Raw genomic sequence first — 15,434 nt, 5'->3', positions numbered from 1 at the left:
CCTGCTGAAGAATAAATGTATTTTGCATTGCACCATCCCTAGTTCCAGAAACACAGCTCTACCAAACTCTTAAATGTAAGCTACAGGTTTCATGATTTCTGACTCTTATCTCTGCACAGAACAGATATATAATACAAACCAAAAAGCCTCAAACCAACTCTGATCAGCTAAGAGGTTTAATCTGCCCATTTCCACTGTGGCAGGTTGTACACTAGTGAAAATAGGCACAAGGCTCAGAATCACCCATTTCTCAAATCCAATCTGTGTTCTCCACCACAGTGAAAGTACTGCTACCAAATGAACTATCTCCCCATTTTCTCCAGCTGTAAATCAGGAGTAGTAAATTCCCAGTGGCTTTTTGAAGAGTACTTTAGTCAATGTTCAGACTGTGCCACTGGGGAGTCACAAGGGCTATGTTTTCTATTTTTAAAATAAAATGCTATCAGCTTTCACAGCAAAGAACACACATGTAAAGAGAATGGTTTTACTTCAAAGAGTAGAACTGCTGTTAGAAAAATGCACCCTCCCCCAGATTTTTACTTTATTAAAACCTGTGAAGTGTACATGACTAGATATTCACAAAGACTAGAAAACACTGTAGGGTTTGGATGAAAACGTATCTTGTTTCTTTTCAGCCATAAGGACAGCAGGTAAGCTAAGACATGATAAGGCACAGGACTCAAATCAGAAAAGATAGTTCAAGTTCTTTAATAATGAAATGTGAAAAACCGTCAGGACATGAAAAATGCTGAAAACACAGAAAGAGTTAAAATCCAGCTCAGAGACAGAAAGCATGATGTTTGGAGTCCCAACTACTACGTCAGCTTCATTACTAGACCAGGGAAAACCAATATTGAAATTTTACCTTTGTGCAGAAGTGACCCCACTAATGGAGTGCAAATCCTGGCTCTGCATGCACTGGACCAGGGAAAACCAATATTGAAATTTTGCCTTTGTGCAGAAGTGACCCCACTAATCCATGGAGTGCAAGTCCTGGCTCTGCATGCACTAAAGCATCTGGCACCAACAAGTTAAAAAACAGGTATGGGAGATAAAGCAACCCCTAACTGCTGTTTTCAACAAAAGCTGATTAGCCTTGCCTTGGAAACTGGGAGTTGAAGGAATACTGGTTTGTTATGCTCTTGCCCAGTCCTCCATATCAACAGATTTGGGAGTGCAATAGAACCCAGCCACAAGAAGTAAAGCAAATACACTCAAATGAGTGAGAATAAGGCACAGAGACAAGGTAAAATCCTCTAAATCAGAAAACCAGCCCTAATCAGATAGGGGGCTGAAGAAATCATTTCAAAATACAATTTAACTGTGCTAATCCCTACTACATAAAATGAGGGTCTTTCTGATGAAAAGTGGAGGTTAGGCCTGATAATCCGCATGCTAAATTCAAAATCTCACCAAATGAGGCTGCTTGTCTGCAGAACACAGAAGCAACTGAACTGCTGCTGAAAATTAGAGTGTTTATAGGTCAGTATTTTCTCCATTTATGAACTGGCAGTGCAGATCTCACTGACATTAGCACAGAAGAATCTAGCAAATCTAGCAAAATTACAGTTTTTGCAATCAATTTCTAATGGTCTAATAATGCATGTTTTCAATTATTGCAACATCATTTGGAAAGCAAAGGATAAGGATCTTCAGCATGGAGTTTGTTCATTACCACCCTTAAGCAAACCTCATTGCCATACCACCAAATGTATATTTATATATGGTGGCGTTCAGAAACAAAATACTACCAACAGAATCAGGTAGATGCACAAGTGCATACACATAATAGATGTGTGCATCTGTCTGATAGCAAAAGAAAACTTTTAGAGGAGACTCACAGAGGATAATCATTAATAGACTTGTAGATTGTATATGGATGGGATGCTCATCTGTATTTAGACACAAAATACCAATCAGAGAAACATGAAGCAGCAATTTCGAATCACCTCAGGACTGCAGATGAACAGCAGTCAGGTGTAAATAACAATAAAATATCATCATAATCTTCAGTTTATATTATTATATTACTAGTGTTACCCATGCTAAAGTCTGACCACCTCTCAGGCACCACAAGGAGAGCCCAAGGGGTCAGCACACGTGGAGGGTGGGCTTCCAGCAGTTCCCAGAGGGGCCACACAGCCACTTGCTGCACACCCCCCCTGAGCCATGCTGAATGCTGGGGAGGAAAGATGTGCAGGGAAACCTGGTACAGGCTCTTCTCTTCACAGCAACAAAATCCTCTCTAACTCATGCCCTACCAGTTGACAACTGGATCTTGCCACCTTCCTTTGCTCCACAAACTGGACCATAGGATTACCTGATTCACCCCTAAATCACCTGCCTGCCCAATATGTAGGACATTCCAGAAGAACCAAAGTCCGTCAGCATATCACCAATTCACTCCTAAAACTTCAAAATACTTTTCTCAAATTATCCAGTGTTCATAATGTCTTTCTACAAAAACCGAAATCTGTGCTTCATAACACACTTTAAAACTAAAGAAGGAAGTTTGGCTTGATCTTAGGGGTGTGGAGGAAGCAGACTCTAAAGCTGTGATCACCATGGGAGCAAAATAGACACAGAAGTAGCCAGCATTTGCAGGGGATCAGATGGTGAACTTATCACCTACAGCTGTCACACAGCTCACAACTCCTGCCTGCTGCCCTGCAAAACACAGCACAAAGATAAACCCTGTCTCAAAGAGTCAGATCTATATGGCTTCAAAATACAGCATGGAAAAATATCTAACTTTGCTCCCAAAGAGTGTTCCTGAAGGCATCTGTGGTCTACTGGGAGGCAGGAAATGGACAGAAGTGGCAGAAGGAAGTGAAGGGAGGAAGGGAGGAAAGGAGGAAGGAAGGAAGGAAGGAAGGAAGGAAGGAAGGAAGGAAGGAAGGAAGGAAGGAAGGAAGGAAGGAAGGAAGGAAGGAAGGAAGGAAGGAAGGAAGGAAGGTTGTTTAAGGCAGGAAGCTGACATAGGTATTTAAAAAAAAATCTCAGTTTTTCTGAATTCATAGGGAATTGCATTTTCAGCCACCTGAACTGAATCAAAAGAAAATAACTGAAAAAATGTTACAGCAAGGGTATCTGTGCAAGACTGAAATAAAATACATTATCACAAATAGCTGCAAAAATACAACAGTGCAGCAAGTGTAGGCCAATGTTAATTTTCATGGCAAACTCTGTAATCTTGGTCTGATCAATTATCTCTCTCTATGCTGGATGCCTCTACCCTCCCCAGTGCAAAGGGAAGCAGCAGCCTGCTGCTGCCAGCAGACTCTGCTGAGCAACTCATCCAGGGATGAGCTGAGAACTGATAAATTTGAGGTCTGACAAACTGAGATCTGATAAAATTGAGATCTGAGAAAATACAGCAGATCCCATTAAGCTCAACTGAAAGTCTGCCATTAATTTTAAATGTTACCTACAGGTACATAAAAATGTCCTAGATTCAGGGACAGACCTTAAGGAATAATACATAAAATAAAAGGAAAGCAGCCAAAAATCTGTTCTAAGTTTTATATTGTCTTCCTACCTCTAGTGAGAAATTATGCCTTTTGCCTCAGTTTCAGGGTATGACAGCTATTTTATAGATGGCCCACACATTTCTTTTAAGAGTTTTTTAAAAGTAATTTGCAAATAATAGGCCAGTTGGTCATACTGGAAAAAAAAAAAAAAGTTGACGAGATGGCTGTGGTTATTTTTTTTTTTTTTTATTTTTTTAAGAAATACAGTTCCATGACATAAGAGCTTGAAATCCACAGGCTCAAATCTCAGGAATCCATCAGTTCTCCCTGTAAAAAGCCAGGTGAAGACCTGTTCTAACAGCTGTATCTCAAGGTGTCAGCTCTAAAGCTCAGGTTGCCTCTTTCCACCATGCAGCACCCTGGTACGAATCAACTCCCATAAAACACAGGCTAAACATTATGGGTATTTGACACAGATATTCCCAGTTTGACAGAAACTGAGAGCTGGTCTGAGAGCTGAAGACAGCACAGACACACAGAGAAGTGGAACTGGCCACAGTGGGGACACAGCAGCTTGCTTTTGTTTTCTAGGATCCTTTTTGATGTGTTAACACATTTTGAAGTTTCAATTATGGATTATATTCACTAAGATAAACACAAGCAAGGCACAATGTTCTTTCTGGGTATTTGTACTCCACAATGAGATGCAGGTATATGAACAGGCTGCGTTTGATTTCCACTGCACTCCAGATACCAACAGCATATGCACAGACCACGCAGGCACCGACAGCGCTGCTGCCTCTGCAATAAAATACTTCTTACATGATCTACATTTTATGCAGAGCAAAATTCCAAGGATTACAGAGAAATCATGCATTTACTTTTCCCTCTGACATCAGTATCTGCAATATTCATTTTGAAGACACGTATACTATCCAAGCAGGAAATGTTTTTAAAATTTGTTTCATCTCTCCTTTGTAGTCTAGATAAAGTCAGAATTTGCATAAATGCAAAAACTAATTTTGTGCAGTGTTTTTGTAAAACAAAAAGAATGCATAAACTTGATAGTGTAACAGTGAAATCCAGCAGTTCAGCTAAATTCGGATCTGCCTGATGTTTGTGCTGCTGCTAAAAGGAAGCTAAGGAGTGATCTTGTTTGTGCATGCTTTAGATATCCCAGGCACCATGCATGCACCTATAATGGTAATAATCTCAGTCATTTCTGTAAAAGCACAGTGATGTTAACCCAGGTAATTCCCTGATTCAGTAATGTAAACTCCCACTCCTACAATTTCTCTATATACTTTAGATTGTGTAACCCACTAGTATGGCCACAAAAAGCAAATTATTGAAGTACCATTCAAGCCATTCAACCCGTATCCAAAAAAATCTCACCACCACTTTTTTATGGAGGAACTTACATAAAAAAGGGCTCTAATTCCATTTTTCCAACCTAAAATCCCATATGTGACACTGCAGGTAATGCACACATGTCTGCACTGAGCACGACTGGCAAACAAGCACTAATCACTCAGGAACACTGCATGCACAGGTACAAATGCTCGTGTAGCTGCAGGGCCACTGCTCCACCCAGCTCCTTTCTTTGGATGAACTAAAGAGACAAAGTATTACATGACTCAGAGTGTAACATCCTAGCTAATACCTTCCAAATGAAATATTTAATCAGCTCATATCCACCATCTCAATTCAAAACATGTTAAAAAAATGAAAATTTGAATGCTTTAATGATTCAGTATTTTAGAGCTTTCAATCTCATTTAATTTCCATTCTTATCTGGGTCAAAACCTTTCTGTTTTTGGGGTTGGTTTTTTTGTGCATGCTTTCTTTTTTTTTTTTTTGTTATATTACTTTCAGTCTAGCTGAGTTTCAGAGTCATCACTCTGTCACACAAATGTTCATCTTATTGCCATCTAGGGAACAGCACAGCGGCTGGAAAAGCCATCAGGGCAGGGCTGCTGCTCTTGGTGATGATATTGTTTATATGAATGGGAATATGAAACCACAGCCTAAAATAGATGGTATGAGTAGTGCTTTGGAGATCATTCTCTCTCCACTGATTACACAGAAAGCCTTGATGAGCACTTCAGGTCAGATAACAAGCTGTTAAATGGCCATGTCTCACTCATTTTTATCTCTTACTTCTAATAGAAAGTCACATCTATTTACAGCAAAGAAACCAAACATAAGCTAGAAGTTCCACTTTCAAATATTACAAAGATGTTATGATTTGAGCAAAAAACATAATTGTTGTGACATAAATATTGGTTTGCTTTTAATAATTAGAAAGCCTTTTCTGTATTTTTCTGTGTAAGCTTATACAATTTCAAGACGAATATTAATAGAAGTACGGAGTACATGAAAATGGGGACAGTGATTTTCATATCTATTCCATCCCTTTCCTTCTCAATATTCCTACTGGAGCTCATACTTTGCATGTATTGTATTAAACATTGAATATTACAACTTTTATAGTAACACTCAAAAAAGAGAGTTTAAATGAACATGCACTTATTAACAAACATCAAACAAGAAGTATGGCTGTGGTTAATAACAATGTGTTTGTGCTGTTAGTGTGGATCATTTATTTACCATATTCATGCCCAGCCCAGAGATGACTTCACCTACTGAATCAATGAAGAACATTGACCTCTGAGACTGAAAAAAAAAATGCCACTCTAGCAATACCATGTAAGAGCATTCCTAAGAGAAGAATTACCAGATAAGGAAAATCGATCATGCAAAATTCATCAGAACATCTGAGCACCTATTTGTTTTTTGCAGAATGAACTGTAGGAACAAGATGTGCCTACAGTAATATTTCTGATCAAAGCAAATACACAAAAAACTCCACCTCAAGCTCTAGTCCTCAACAAAATAGCTATTTATGCTAAACTCTTACAAGGTATAATGTTTGCAAAGCCAGCTACAGCATCCTTTCCCTTCCCTGTATTCTGCATAAAGCAGGAAAAAAGGCAGTGAGGCTGGAGCAATGTGTCAGTCCCTGGTGAAGAGTTTTCCACACCAGGCACTGAATTAGTCTTTGACAGCCAGCACTGGAAAGCAGACCCACAATTCAGGAAGCAACAGAGGACAATGTGCCAGTACCAAGTTGAAGGAAAAATCATCCCTAAGAAATTACAAATAACACTGTTTAATACACGTGCACTTCTTTTTATGTATTCCTTGAACCAGTTTGATTAATGTGATTAAATAGAATTGTGACACAAATTGAAGAAATAATCTGTATTAACAAAGGAGCTCAATGGGAAAAAGAGTAATTACAAATATACATTATAAACTCAAGATAATATTTCAACCAAATCTACTAATTTAGCAATTTTAATTTCACCACTACTCAGAGTAAATGTAGGTAGGTTCTTCATTGGCTTTTTACAAGAAAAATTTACATTTTTTCCTGCAATTCCTATTTCCACTCTCTTTAGTCAATTATGTCTAAAGGCAGCACTTAAAACAAACCATTAATATGAGCAATATTAAAACTAAATAATATCCAAACCAAAAAATCATTCCAAAATCTTCAACAAAATTAAGATTGAACACCCTACAAACAGGTAAAAGTTTTATGGTGAATGTATCTATCTACAGGGAACATAAGTGAAAGTCAATGAACATATGCCATTGTGAACATCCCTTGTGCAATTAAATCACAATCTTTCATTCATTCTTAAGATTTTTACAAAAAGTGTTTAGCTTAGTTTCTCACTTTTCTTTCAACTTGTTTTTTAACTTGGGTATTAAAAATCATTATTAGCTTGGTGAATATTACCTCATTGGTCAGTCTCAGTACAAATTTACAAGCAAAACTGTGTTATGATGCAATAGTAGGGAGAACCTCCATACATTTCTGCACATATGCAGCTCTCAATGTTCTCTCTGTTCTTTTACAGAATATAACTGAGCTTTTGAAAATATAAAACAAATGTAACCTGAATCCATCACTTAACCTCACTGTGAAGCCATCAGGATAAGAAATTAATGTGTCAAACAAGTCAACTTGGACACATTTTGGTGTCAACTGGACACAATACTGGACACATTTTGGTGTCCAGTATATTTCTGCAATGTATCACTATGCTTGTAACTGCTAGTTATGCACCCATAATACAATTTTTATATATGACCAAAGTAGTACTTGTACTAAAAATTCTGTTATTAGGGAACCAAATGATCATTTTTAGACTGGTTTATAATGATTTTTAACTAAATCAGTCCAAAAATTGCTGAAAAAACAGAGAGGACTTTTGTTTTCTGCAGTATGATCTCTGACTAAGGATTTACAGGCCTTAAAACTCCAAACTCAGTTTCAAATTCATTCTCTTGATTTAACATAAAATTAGTTTTCTGAAAACAGAAAAACCCCACACTGGTTTGGAGGTTAAAGAAATAGCTGAAGTTTATCATGAGAAACAGAGAAGGAAAGTAAAAGAAATTACAAAGGAGATTGACATGGTGGAGTCAGACAGAAAAAAAGTGCCTTGTCTTTTTACCTGTAACAGGAAACACATAAGGAGGTATTGAAAACTAAGAGTTTTCTACCCTGTCACCCCACAGTGATGTACTCTGTAATGCATATTATCTATAATTCCTCCAATCCAATACAAACTGAAGTCAGTTTTCTCACAGGTGAACACTGCATAGACAGGCTGGAAGCAACTTTGTGGACTGCTGAGGAAATTTTATTGTTGGACCGTGGACTCCACACTTCTGCTTACCCTTGCAGAACTAGGAATTGCTATTACACTGCATAGCACAATAAAAAATCTCCAGTGTACTGGCCAGGGCTTCAATAACACTGTTTGCTTCGAATAGTCACATTTAAAACATACATGAAAATGATGTACAGATATGGAAAAGGAGCCAGTAACTCTGGCAAAAAATGAACTGCACTGATGACTGCATTCTCCTGCATAACAGGAGGATGTTCTACTTCAAATAGTTGCTTTCAGATAAACCTGCTCTCCAGCAACAAAAAGAGATATTTTAGGGGAATGCCTTAACAAAGGTTAATAAACCAACGAAGCAAAAAATCCCCTTCTAAGCTTGTATTTCAACCAAAGAAATATCAGGTGGTAAAATACTTCTTTTCTTACAAAGTTTAACAACAGGATTATCTCATTATAAATCCAGAGTCATCTGCTCTTCTTCTAATCTTTTCTATGGGCTACTATTTTTGTTTCTGCATGACTATTTAGTTGCAACATGCAGAATACTAGGAAGATTTAAATTTTCATCAAGAGTACTATGAACAGTAACAGATTTTTTTTTCTAGTAAGTATCTAAGCTTCAAATAAGCAACTCTGTAAGAATCTTGTTCCTCCAGTTTTTTTCCTTGCCATTTCATCACATATTCTTGTTTCTATACTTCAGTGATTATTCCCTATCCATTCAAATTACTCATTTTCTTATTTATATTCTGTTGTGTTTATTTTGTACCTGAGAATAAGTTTTTCATTCTCGACTTTACTTTAATCACTGCTTCTATAAATTGTTTTATGTTAAAGTAGACAGCCTAGAAAAAGAACGGCAAAAGAATTATGGCAACAAAACCAGATATATGGACTTCAACTCTTCTCTGACATTGACTAGAAAAATTCCAGAGACTGATATTTGGAGAGGAAATCCCCCTCCTAGGTCCAAATGTCAAACTGAGAGGGTCACATACTCAATCTACAACTGTTACCAACTCCATCTCAACTGTGGGACCAGAAAATCTCATTATTTTACAGTAATCTTTCATAGTGAGTAATTCCTTTCTGGCATGCTATCCCATCAATGCTGATTAATGTCAGTCTGCACAGAGCTAACAGAGCCTACTTGACACTGGCTTGGGATCTGCTCATTCCTGTTTGATGCTCTGACTTGGCTGCACCTATATTAAATTAAAATATAGCAAGAATGAGTCCACAGAACAAATATGGGAAAAACAGCTATGATCATTTAGGGACCTAGGACTGGACCACCCTATCTGAAAGGCAATTAAAAAAGATTAAAGTCATTGTATCTATTAATGAAAAAACAATATTTTCTTGTATCACCAATGGGGTAAAACAGTTTTCTGATTGATGAAACGGATGGTTTCAGTATGACTTCATTTGAAAATAATATAAAGTGTCCAATTATAGCATATCCTAGCTAGTGGTCTATCCATCAGCTTCATCCCCCCCAAAGCTGTGATACCTCCACCCTGCGTCCGACAACCACTCCTGGTTTCATTCCCAAGCTAACTTATTCTCAGGCTCCATTCTGGAGAAAGACAAGCTCTTCCTCCAAGGAAAAAGCAAAGCATGGCCCAGGGGTTGGTTTGCTGATGACAGAGAACCCAAAAAGTGAACCATGCCAAGAGTGGCTCCTTCTGGCAAGGGCAGCAGCCCTGCTGCAGCACGCTGTGTGTCCTCAGCTGCCTGCACATGGAACTATCATGTCTCTATCTTCAGGTTTCAAGAACAGCATTGCTGTGGGCTGTGTTATTTTTGGCACTTTGAACTGAGGAACCACACACACATATAAAACAAACAAGGAATATGCCAGGGCCAAAGAAACACTCTGTGAGCCAAAGGCAAGGAGGTGCAGCCCCAGCACAACTGCTCCAGAGAGTGCCAGGGCATTCCCTGTCACAGTGCATGGAGATGGGATAGACACAGCCTATACAAGAGACAGAAAGAGAAGCTAATCACCTTAATTAATCATGAAATGCAACAAAGGGAGAGAGAAAAAAATTCTCTCAACAAAGGGAGAGAGAAAAAAAGGAAGAATGTGCAGAAGACTTATATTTTGGTTCTTTACATTAGTCTTCATGGAACAGTTTAGAAACCAGAATAATTATCTGTTTACAATGAAAAAAATCTTTAAAGCTGCCAATAATAGTTCTAGAATACCAGATTTGCCAACTGGGTATGTTAATAGCATTAACTTAATAGCTAATGAACTATGAACTAATTATAAAGATTATAAAATGTTCATATATTGCTACTGAGGAAACCAAATATTTTGTGAGAAAAGGAGTATATATCTAATTAATACTTAATTAAATCTTAGGAGTCCAATTACCTGTAAGGGAATTATGGAGAAAACACTATAAAAGGAACTGGAAGACTGGAATAGCCAAAAAGAGAACTTTAAAAACACGTCTGTACAGAAATACTTACCAATCTGCTATGCAACTGAATGTCAATAATTTATCCTACTCATCTAAATATGCATGCCTTTTTCCCAGCGTATTTTAAGGCACTTTATTCCATAGAATCAATTCTTGAGGTTACCCCAAAACCAGAACAGATGGAAGATAATGAGGAAAAAACAGGAAGTCAAAGCATAGTTATGATTTTTAACACAATTTAGGTATGAACAATTTGTCAGGTTGCACTCTTGACAGAGAATTCACAGGATATGGAAAGCCATTTCTTCACTAGTGCCTACAGCACAACTAATACCAATAATGCTCATCTAAATAATTGATACACTAGGGTCAAATTAACCCAGTATCAAGTCTAGACAGAAAAAGAAGTTATATTTCTTGATAAATACCTCTTAGAAATGCAATTTTGCTATTAAGAAATTTGGTGATTCAGAAATATTAGCTAGTTCTTGTAGTCAAATTGTAAACTATTGTAATTCATTCACTTGTGATACACTTTGTGACAATACAAGCCAGGTGAGAATATTTATTTTCTGTACCTTTACATAAATGCTACCACTGCCTTCAAGTGAGCTCTATCATGAAATAAAAATGCACTGAATGTACTGAAGCTTATGTACAAAGGTAGGAACTTAAATATATATTTTAAAGTCCTCTTCCAAAGATAGTTTGCATTCAAAGTACTAATTCCTTTAAAGTCACATCACTCCTGCTTCTTGTTAGGATTGGTTTTCAGTTCTTCATTCAGTTTTCCAGTTACTGAAGAATGCTTCTCTCCAACTCATGGAAAGAACATTTCCAACTATAATGTACCCTCACAGGAAGTCAGTAAAACTGCAGAATCTCTTTCATGTAATGATTTGTTGAGGTTTTTTTTCTGAGACTTTGAGTCTGTGCAGTGTGGTCTCTTCCCTACCAATGCCTCAAGTATTTATATAATACTCCAATTAACTCTGTCATATTTTTGCAATTTTCACAACTGCGTTTTTAATTCTTTACAAAACAGACACCTTTCTTATGTTTCTTATTACTTCTTTGCATCCAATGACTTTTCTAAAAAAAATTGCCTGAAGTTCAAAAAGCTTACTAATTAATTTCTTAAAGGCTCTAACTTGCATATTCAAATTTTCCAAATGACTCTTCCCTTGATGTAAGACAGTTTTCAATCACTTCTAATCACGCATTTTTCTGTTCTTGCCTTTCCCCCTCATCAATTTAAAAAGCAAAGCATACTTGATCTCATCTACTTTTAATTAAAGGGCCTCTTTCCTTATAGGTTTTTCCTGATAATATCAGAAGTACCTTCTAGTGCTCTAGGCTCCTCCTACACTATCCTCCTACTCCTATGTTCTCTACAGAAAATGTGTGCCTAGTTGTGTAGATTTTTCTTGTCTACTCTCCATTGACAGTACCTTCTGGAAATCTTCCTTTACACAAGTAATCTTCTTTCAATTATACTTAAAGTGTACAGGTAACAATTTGCATACTTGCATGTATTATATAAATTTGTCTGTTTTGCATATTGACTTGGAACAGTTCATAATCTACAAACCATGAATCCTCTTTTTATATTATGAACATTTCCTCCCAGTAAATGTTCCTTGAGATGTACATTGTCTTCTACTCAGTACCACAAGACTAAGAAAAGTAAGAAATAAATTAAATAAACAAGAATATATAAAGAAGAGGGAGACAACCATGCTGAATGCACATTAGGAGAAAAGCCAACAAATACATTTGCTTAAAAGTAACAAACCATCTAATGAAGAAAGCAACAGTTCTTCATAGCAATTTGCTATAAAGTGTTTAGAGTAACAGGTCTGTCACAAAATACACAGGACAACTTCTCTCTAGCAGCAAATGAATGCTTAAATCAGGAGAAGAGAAAATCCATTCAAAAACCAAATAATGAATCATCTTTTTAACATGTAAAGTTATCTGAAAGTACCCATTTGTCATCTACTATATGACACATAGGAAGACTGTTACTTACCTTAAACATGGATTTATTTAAAAAATTCTTTTGCTGGTTTTATGTATTCTTACTCAGGAATATGACATGCTTCCATAATGCCACTGTCATTATTACTTTTTGTTAATCCCAAGAGGTATTAACACTTCTAAAAAATGTTACTAGCACAAATAGTAAAACCTTCCTTATAGCTCTAACTATGTACACATGCTCATAATTTTCAATTTTGACCACTGGTTTTAAAAATTCTTAGTATTTGTATGTTTGCCTATATACCCAGACACTGATTGATCTTTTAAGGTATTGCAGTTGACCTGGCCAAATGATATTGAGCCTGGAAGAATATATTAGCTGCTCAGTTTTCATCAGAAGACATATTCTGATGCCATGGTAATTTTGGAACTTTATTTTGAATATTATGTATTATGCATACTCATTTACTATGTCATCTGTGTTTCTTCATCAACCACTGGTACCATACTGCAATTCAAAGGTCTTTATCATTTCCTTGTCAAAAGTTATCTCCTTAGAAATGTCATATAACAGAAACTAGATCAGTGTTCATCACTCTTGTCACTGATGTGCATGGGAAGAATTTACAATGCCCAAGCACTTTTTGGATTGCTCGTCACTGCTAACATCTTGTTCATCTTTCTCAAAGTACTAAGGCTTCTTGCATTTCTGTTTAGTCACTTATTTTTCTTCTGATTGGAAATGAGTCATACAATCTGGACCTAGACTTTTTTAAAAAATCAAACTACCCACCAGTTACCAAGAGCACTTCAAGTACTTCTTTTTCTAGCATCTGATTATTTGTTTTCTCAACCTTGTTTGTAATGATTGTCTGACCTAACTTTACCCAGCTAAATGTTTTTCCCACTATCTTAAACCAGGCATCTCTCATAAGAGTGGGATGAATTCCCAGCTAGACATGCCTGTCTCCCTTTATTACATCTAAAAAGAGCACAAACAGCTAACAAACTCAGCTAATATGTAGCCTAGAGCAAGTAATTTGGAATGTTAAAATGGAAAGTGTATAGCATTAGTTTACCCACTCGTCTCCTTGGAGACATCATGAAAACATATATATGCTTTCATGCATTCTAGAACTCCACTATGACCTCAGGAGTGAAATTCCCTAAAATACAATCTCCTTCCAAACCCTCTTGGAATTCCCTGTCTCTGGAAAGGTGCTTTTCAGTTTGATGGTCCATTTTTCTTCTTATAGAAGCCAGGTACACATCAATTCACTTGGGACGTCATCTGTCTTTCTGCACTTCACTGTTCATTATGTTTGGAGAACCTGAACTGTTACACTTCTTCCACTTATGAAGCCAGTTTTGCCTGTCACTTCCACCCCAGAACCTCCCAACTCTGTCAGTGGACCCTTGTCATGGGCTATGTTATTATGATTTTCACTCTTGTTAATCACCTGCACTGCTTATAACTCTCCTCGTTAGTGCTCTCTGCCTGCATTATCAGTTCACATTGGTTCTGGCAACTGAAGAGTTGCCAACTGGTTACTTTAGTTCTTTTAAATTATTCATATTGATTACTTTGACAAATGTGACGTACATGTCAGCCTGGAAATGCAGACAAAGCAGAGAGAGGGACAAAGCCCTCTGTTTTTATTACAGTGCCTGCTACAAGTAATATTGTAGACCTTTCTACACAGTGCAAGCTCCACAGAACAAAGAATATATATTTCTTTGCGTATCCAGCACCTAATACACTTTGATGAATATTTTGACAGTATTAATCAAAGTTGATAATCATCTCATGTCCTCTTTAATACCATCTTATGCACATCTCAGCAAATATGGCTTCTTATTTATTTGAGCAACCTAACAGTTCAGATTTTTCTTTGCTTTCTGAAAAAGTCCTACACCAGCCTCTCACATTTTCCTAAAGAAACAGACTATTTACAGATTTTATTGCCCTTTTCTCCTCAACTGTTATATCTGTTTCTTGTATTTTGAACAATATATCAACTCCAAAAAGCTAAATTCAATTAAAGTATTAGAAATGCTACATATTTCCTAAAGATGCTTATGCAAAAAAAAATACAGAGTAAGATGTCAATTCAATGAATTAAACCTCACTTTTGGATCTTCAGGTGCTCAGTTTGGTAAATTTGTTTTTTTATATTTAATTAATTAATCGGTAACATAGAACTGCATGTGACTTTTTCACAGTCTCTCATTATGTTTACTATTTCTGTCCCCAAGGGCTTTTAATAGCATCAACCTTCCCCCTCACCAAGACTGGTTTTTGGAACAGGTCACTTACTTTGTAATGCGGTCAATGTTAGCAATTTGCTTCTGGTTCCGGATTATTTCTATAGCTGCCCAAAGGTGCTGGATTGCCTTTGTGTCTGCCTGTCGTCTCTTCGTTAGGCGTGCCATGACCTGCTCACCTGCTCAGCTGCAGCCAAGAAATAAAAAATAAAAAAATAAAAAAAAAATTCACCAAAAGTTAAGCAAGAATTATAAATTACATGAAATATGATTACAAGGAAAAATGTATTGTTGCATAGGCATTCAATTTGTATATAACAACGTGTTTTCAAGTGCTTAAAGAGCAGTACAAAGTGAAAAAAGTAGTTTACAAGAATCCCTTTCATATCACATAATCAAAACGGAAGACAAAAGGCAAGCAGTAAAATATATTAAATCAATAGCAAATTTAGTTCATATCTCAGCTCCCTATATTTGGTAAAAATGCAAAACTACCCCAGTCTGAAGCTGCCACAGCCTCCTGCATTGCCTGAAGCCCTTAATAGGGTGAGTGGTGCTTGACTACATCATACAGCATA

At 36.8% G+C, this 15,434-nt stretch overlaps 1 protein-coding gene across 4 annotated transcripts in view; it reads right to left on the bottom strand.

The window, feature by feature from the left end:
- Positions 1–15,064, bottom strand: part of ZMYND11 (zinc finger MYND-type containing 11) — a 61,326-nt gene extending 46,262 nt beyond the window's left edge. For all 4 annotated transcript variants that reach the window (XM_005426729.2, XM_031061699.1, XM_005426730.2 and 1 more), the window contains exon 1: positions 14,909–15,064. In XM_005426729.2, the coding sequence (XP_005426786.1) occupies positions 14,909–15,024 (116 nt within the window). In that variant the 5' untranslated portion in view covers positions 15,025–15,064. The remainder of the gene's footprint in view (positions 1–14,908) is intronic.
- Positions 15,065–15,434: the final 370 nt, after the last annotated feature.

Source organism: Geospiza fortis, unplaced genomic scaffold (assembly GCF_000277835.1).
Source record: "Geospiza fortis unplaced genomic scaffold, GeoFor_1.0 scaffold270, whole genome shotgun sequence".
NCBI lineage: Eukaryota > Metazoa > Chordata > Aves > Passeriformes > Thraupidae > Geospiza > Geospiza fortis.
The sequence above is the reverse complement of the archived record's forward strand: the minus strand, read 5'-3'. Positions and strand labels throughout refer to the sequence as shown.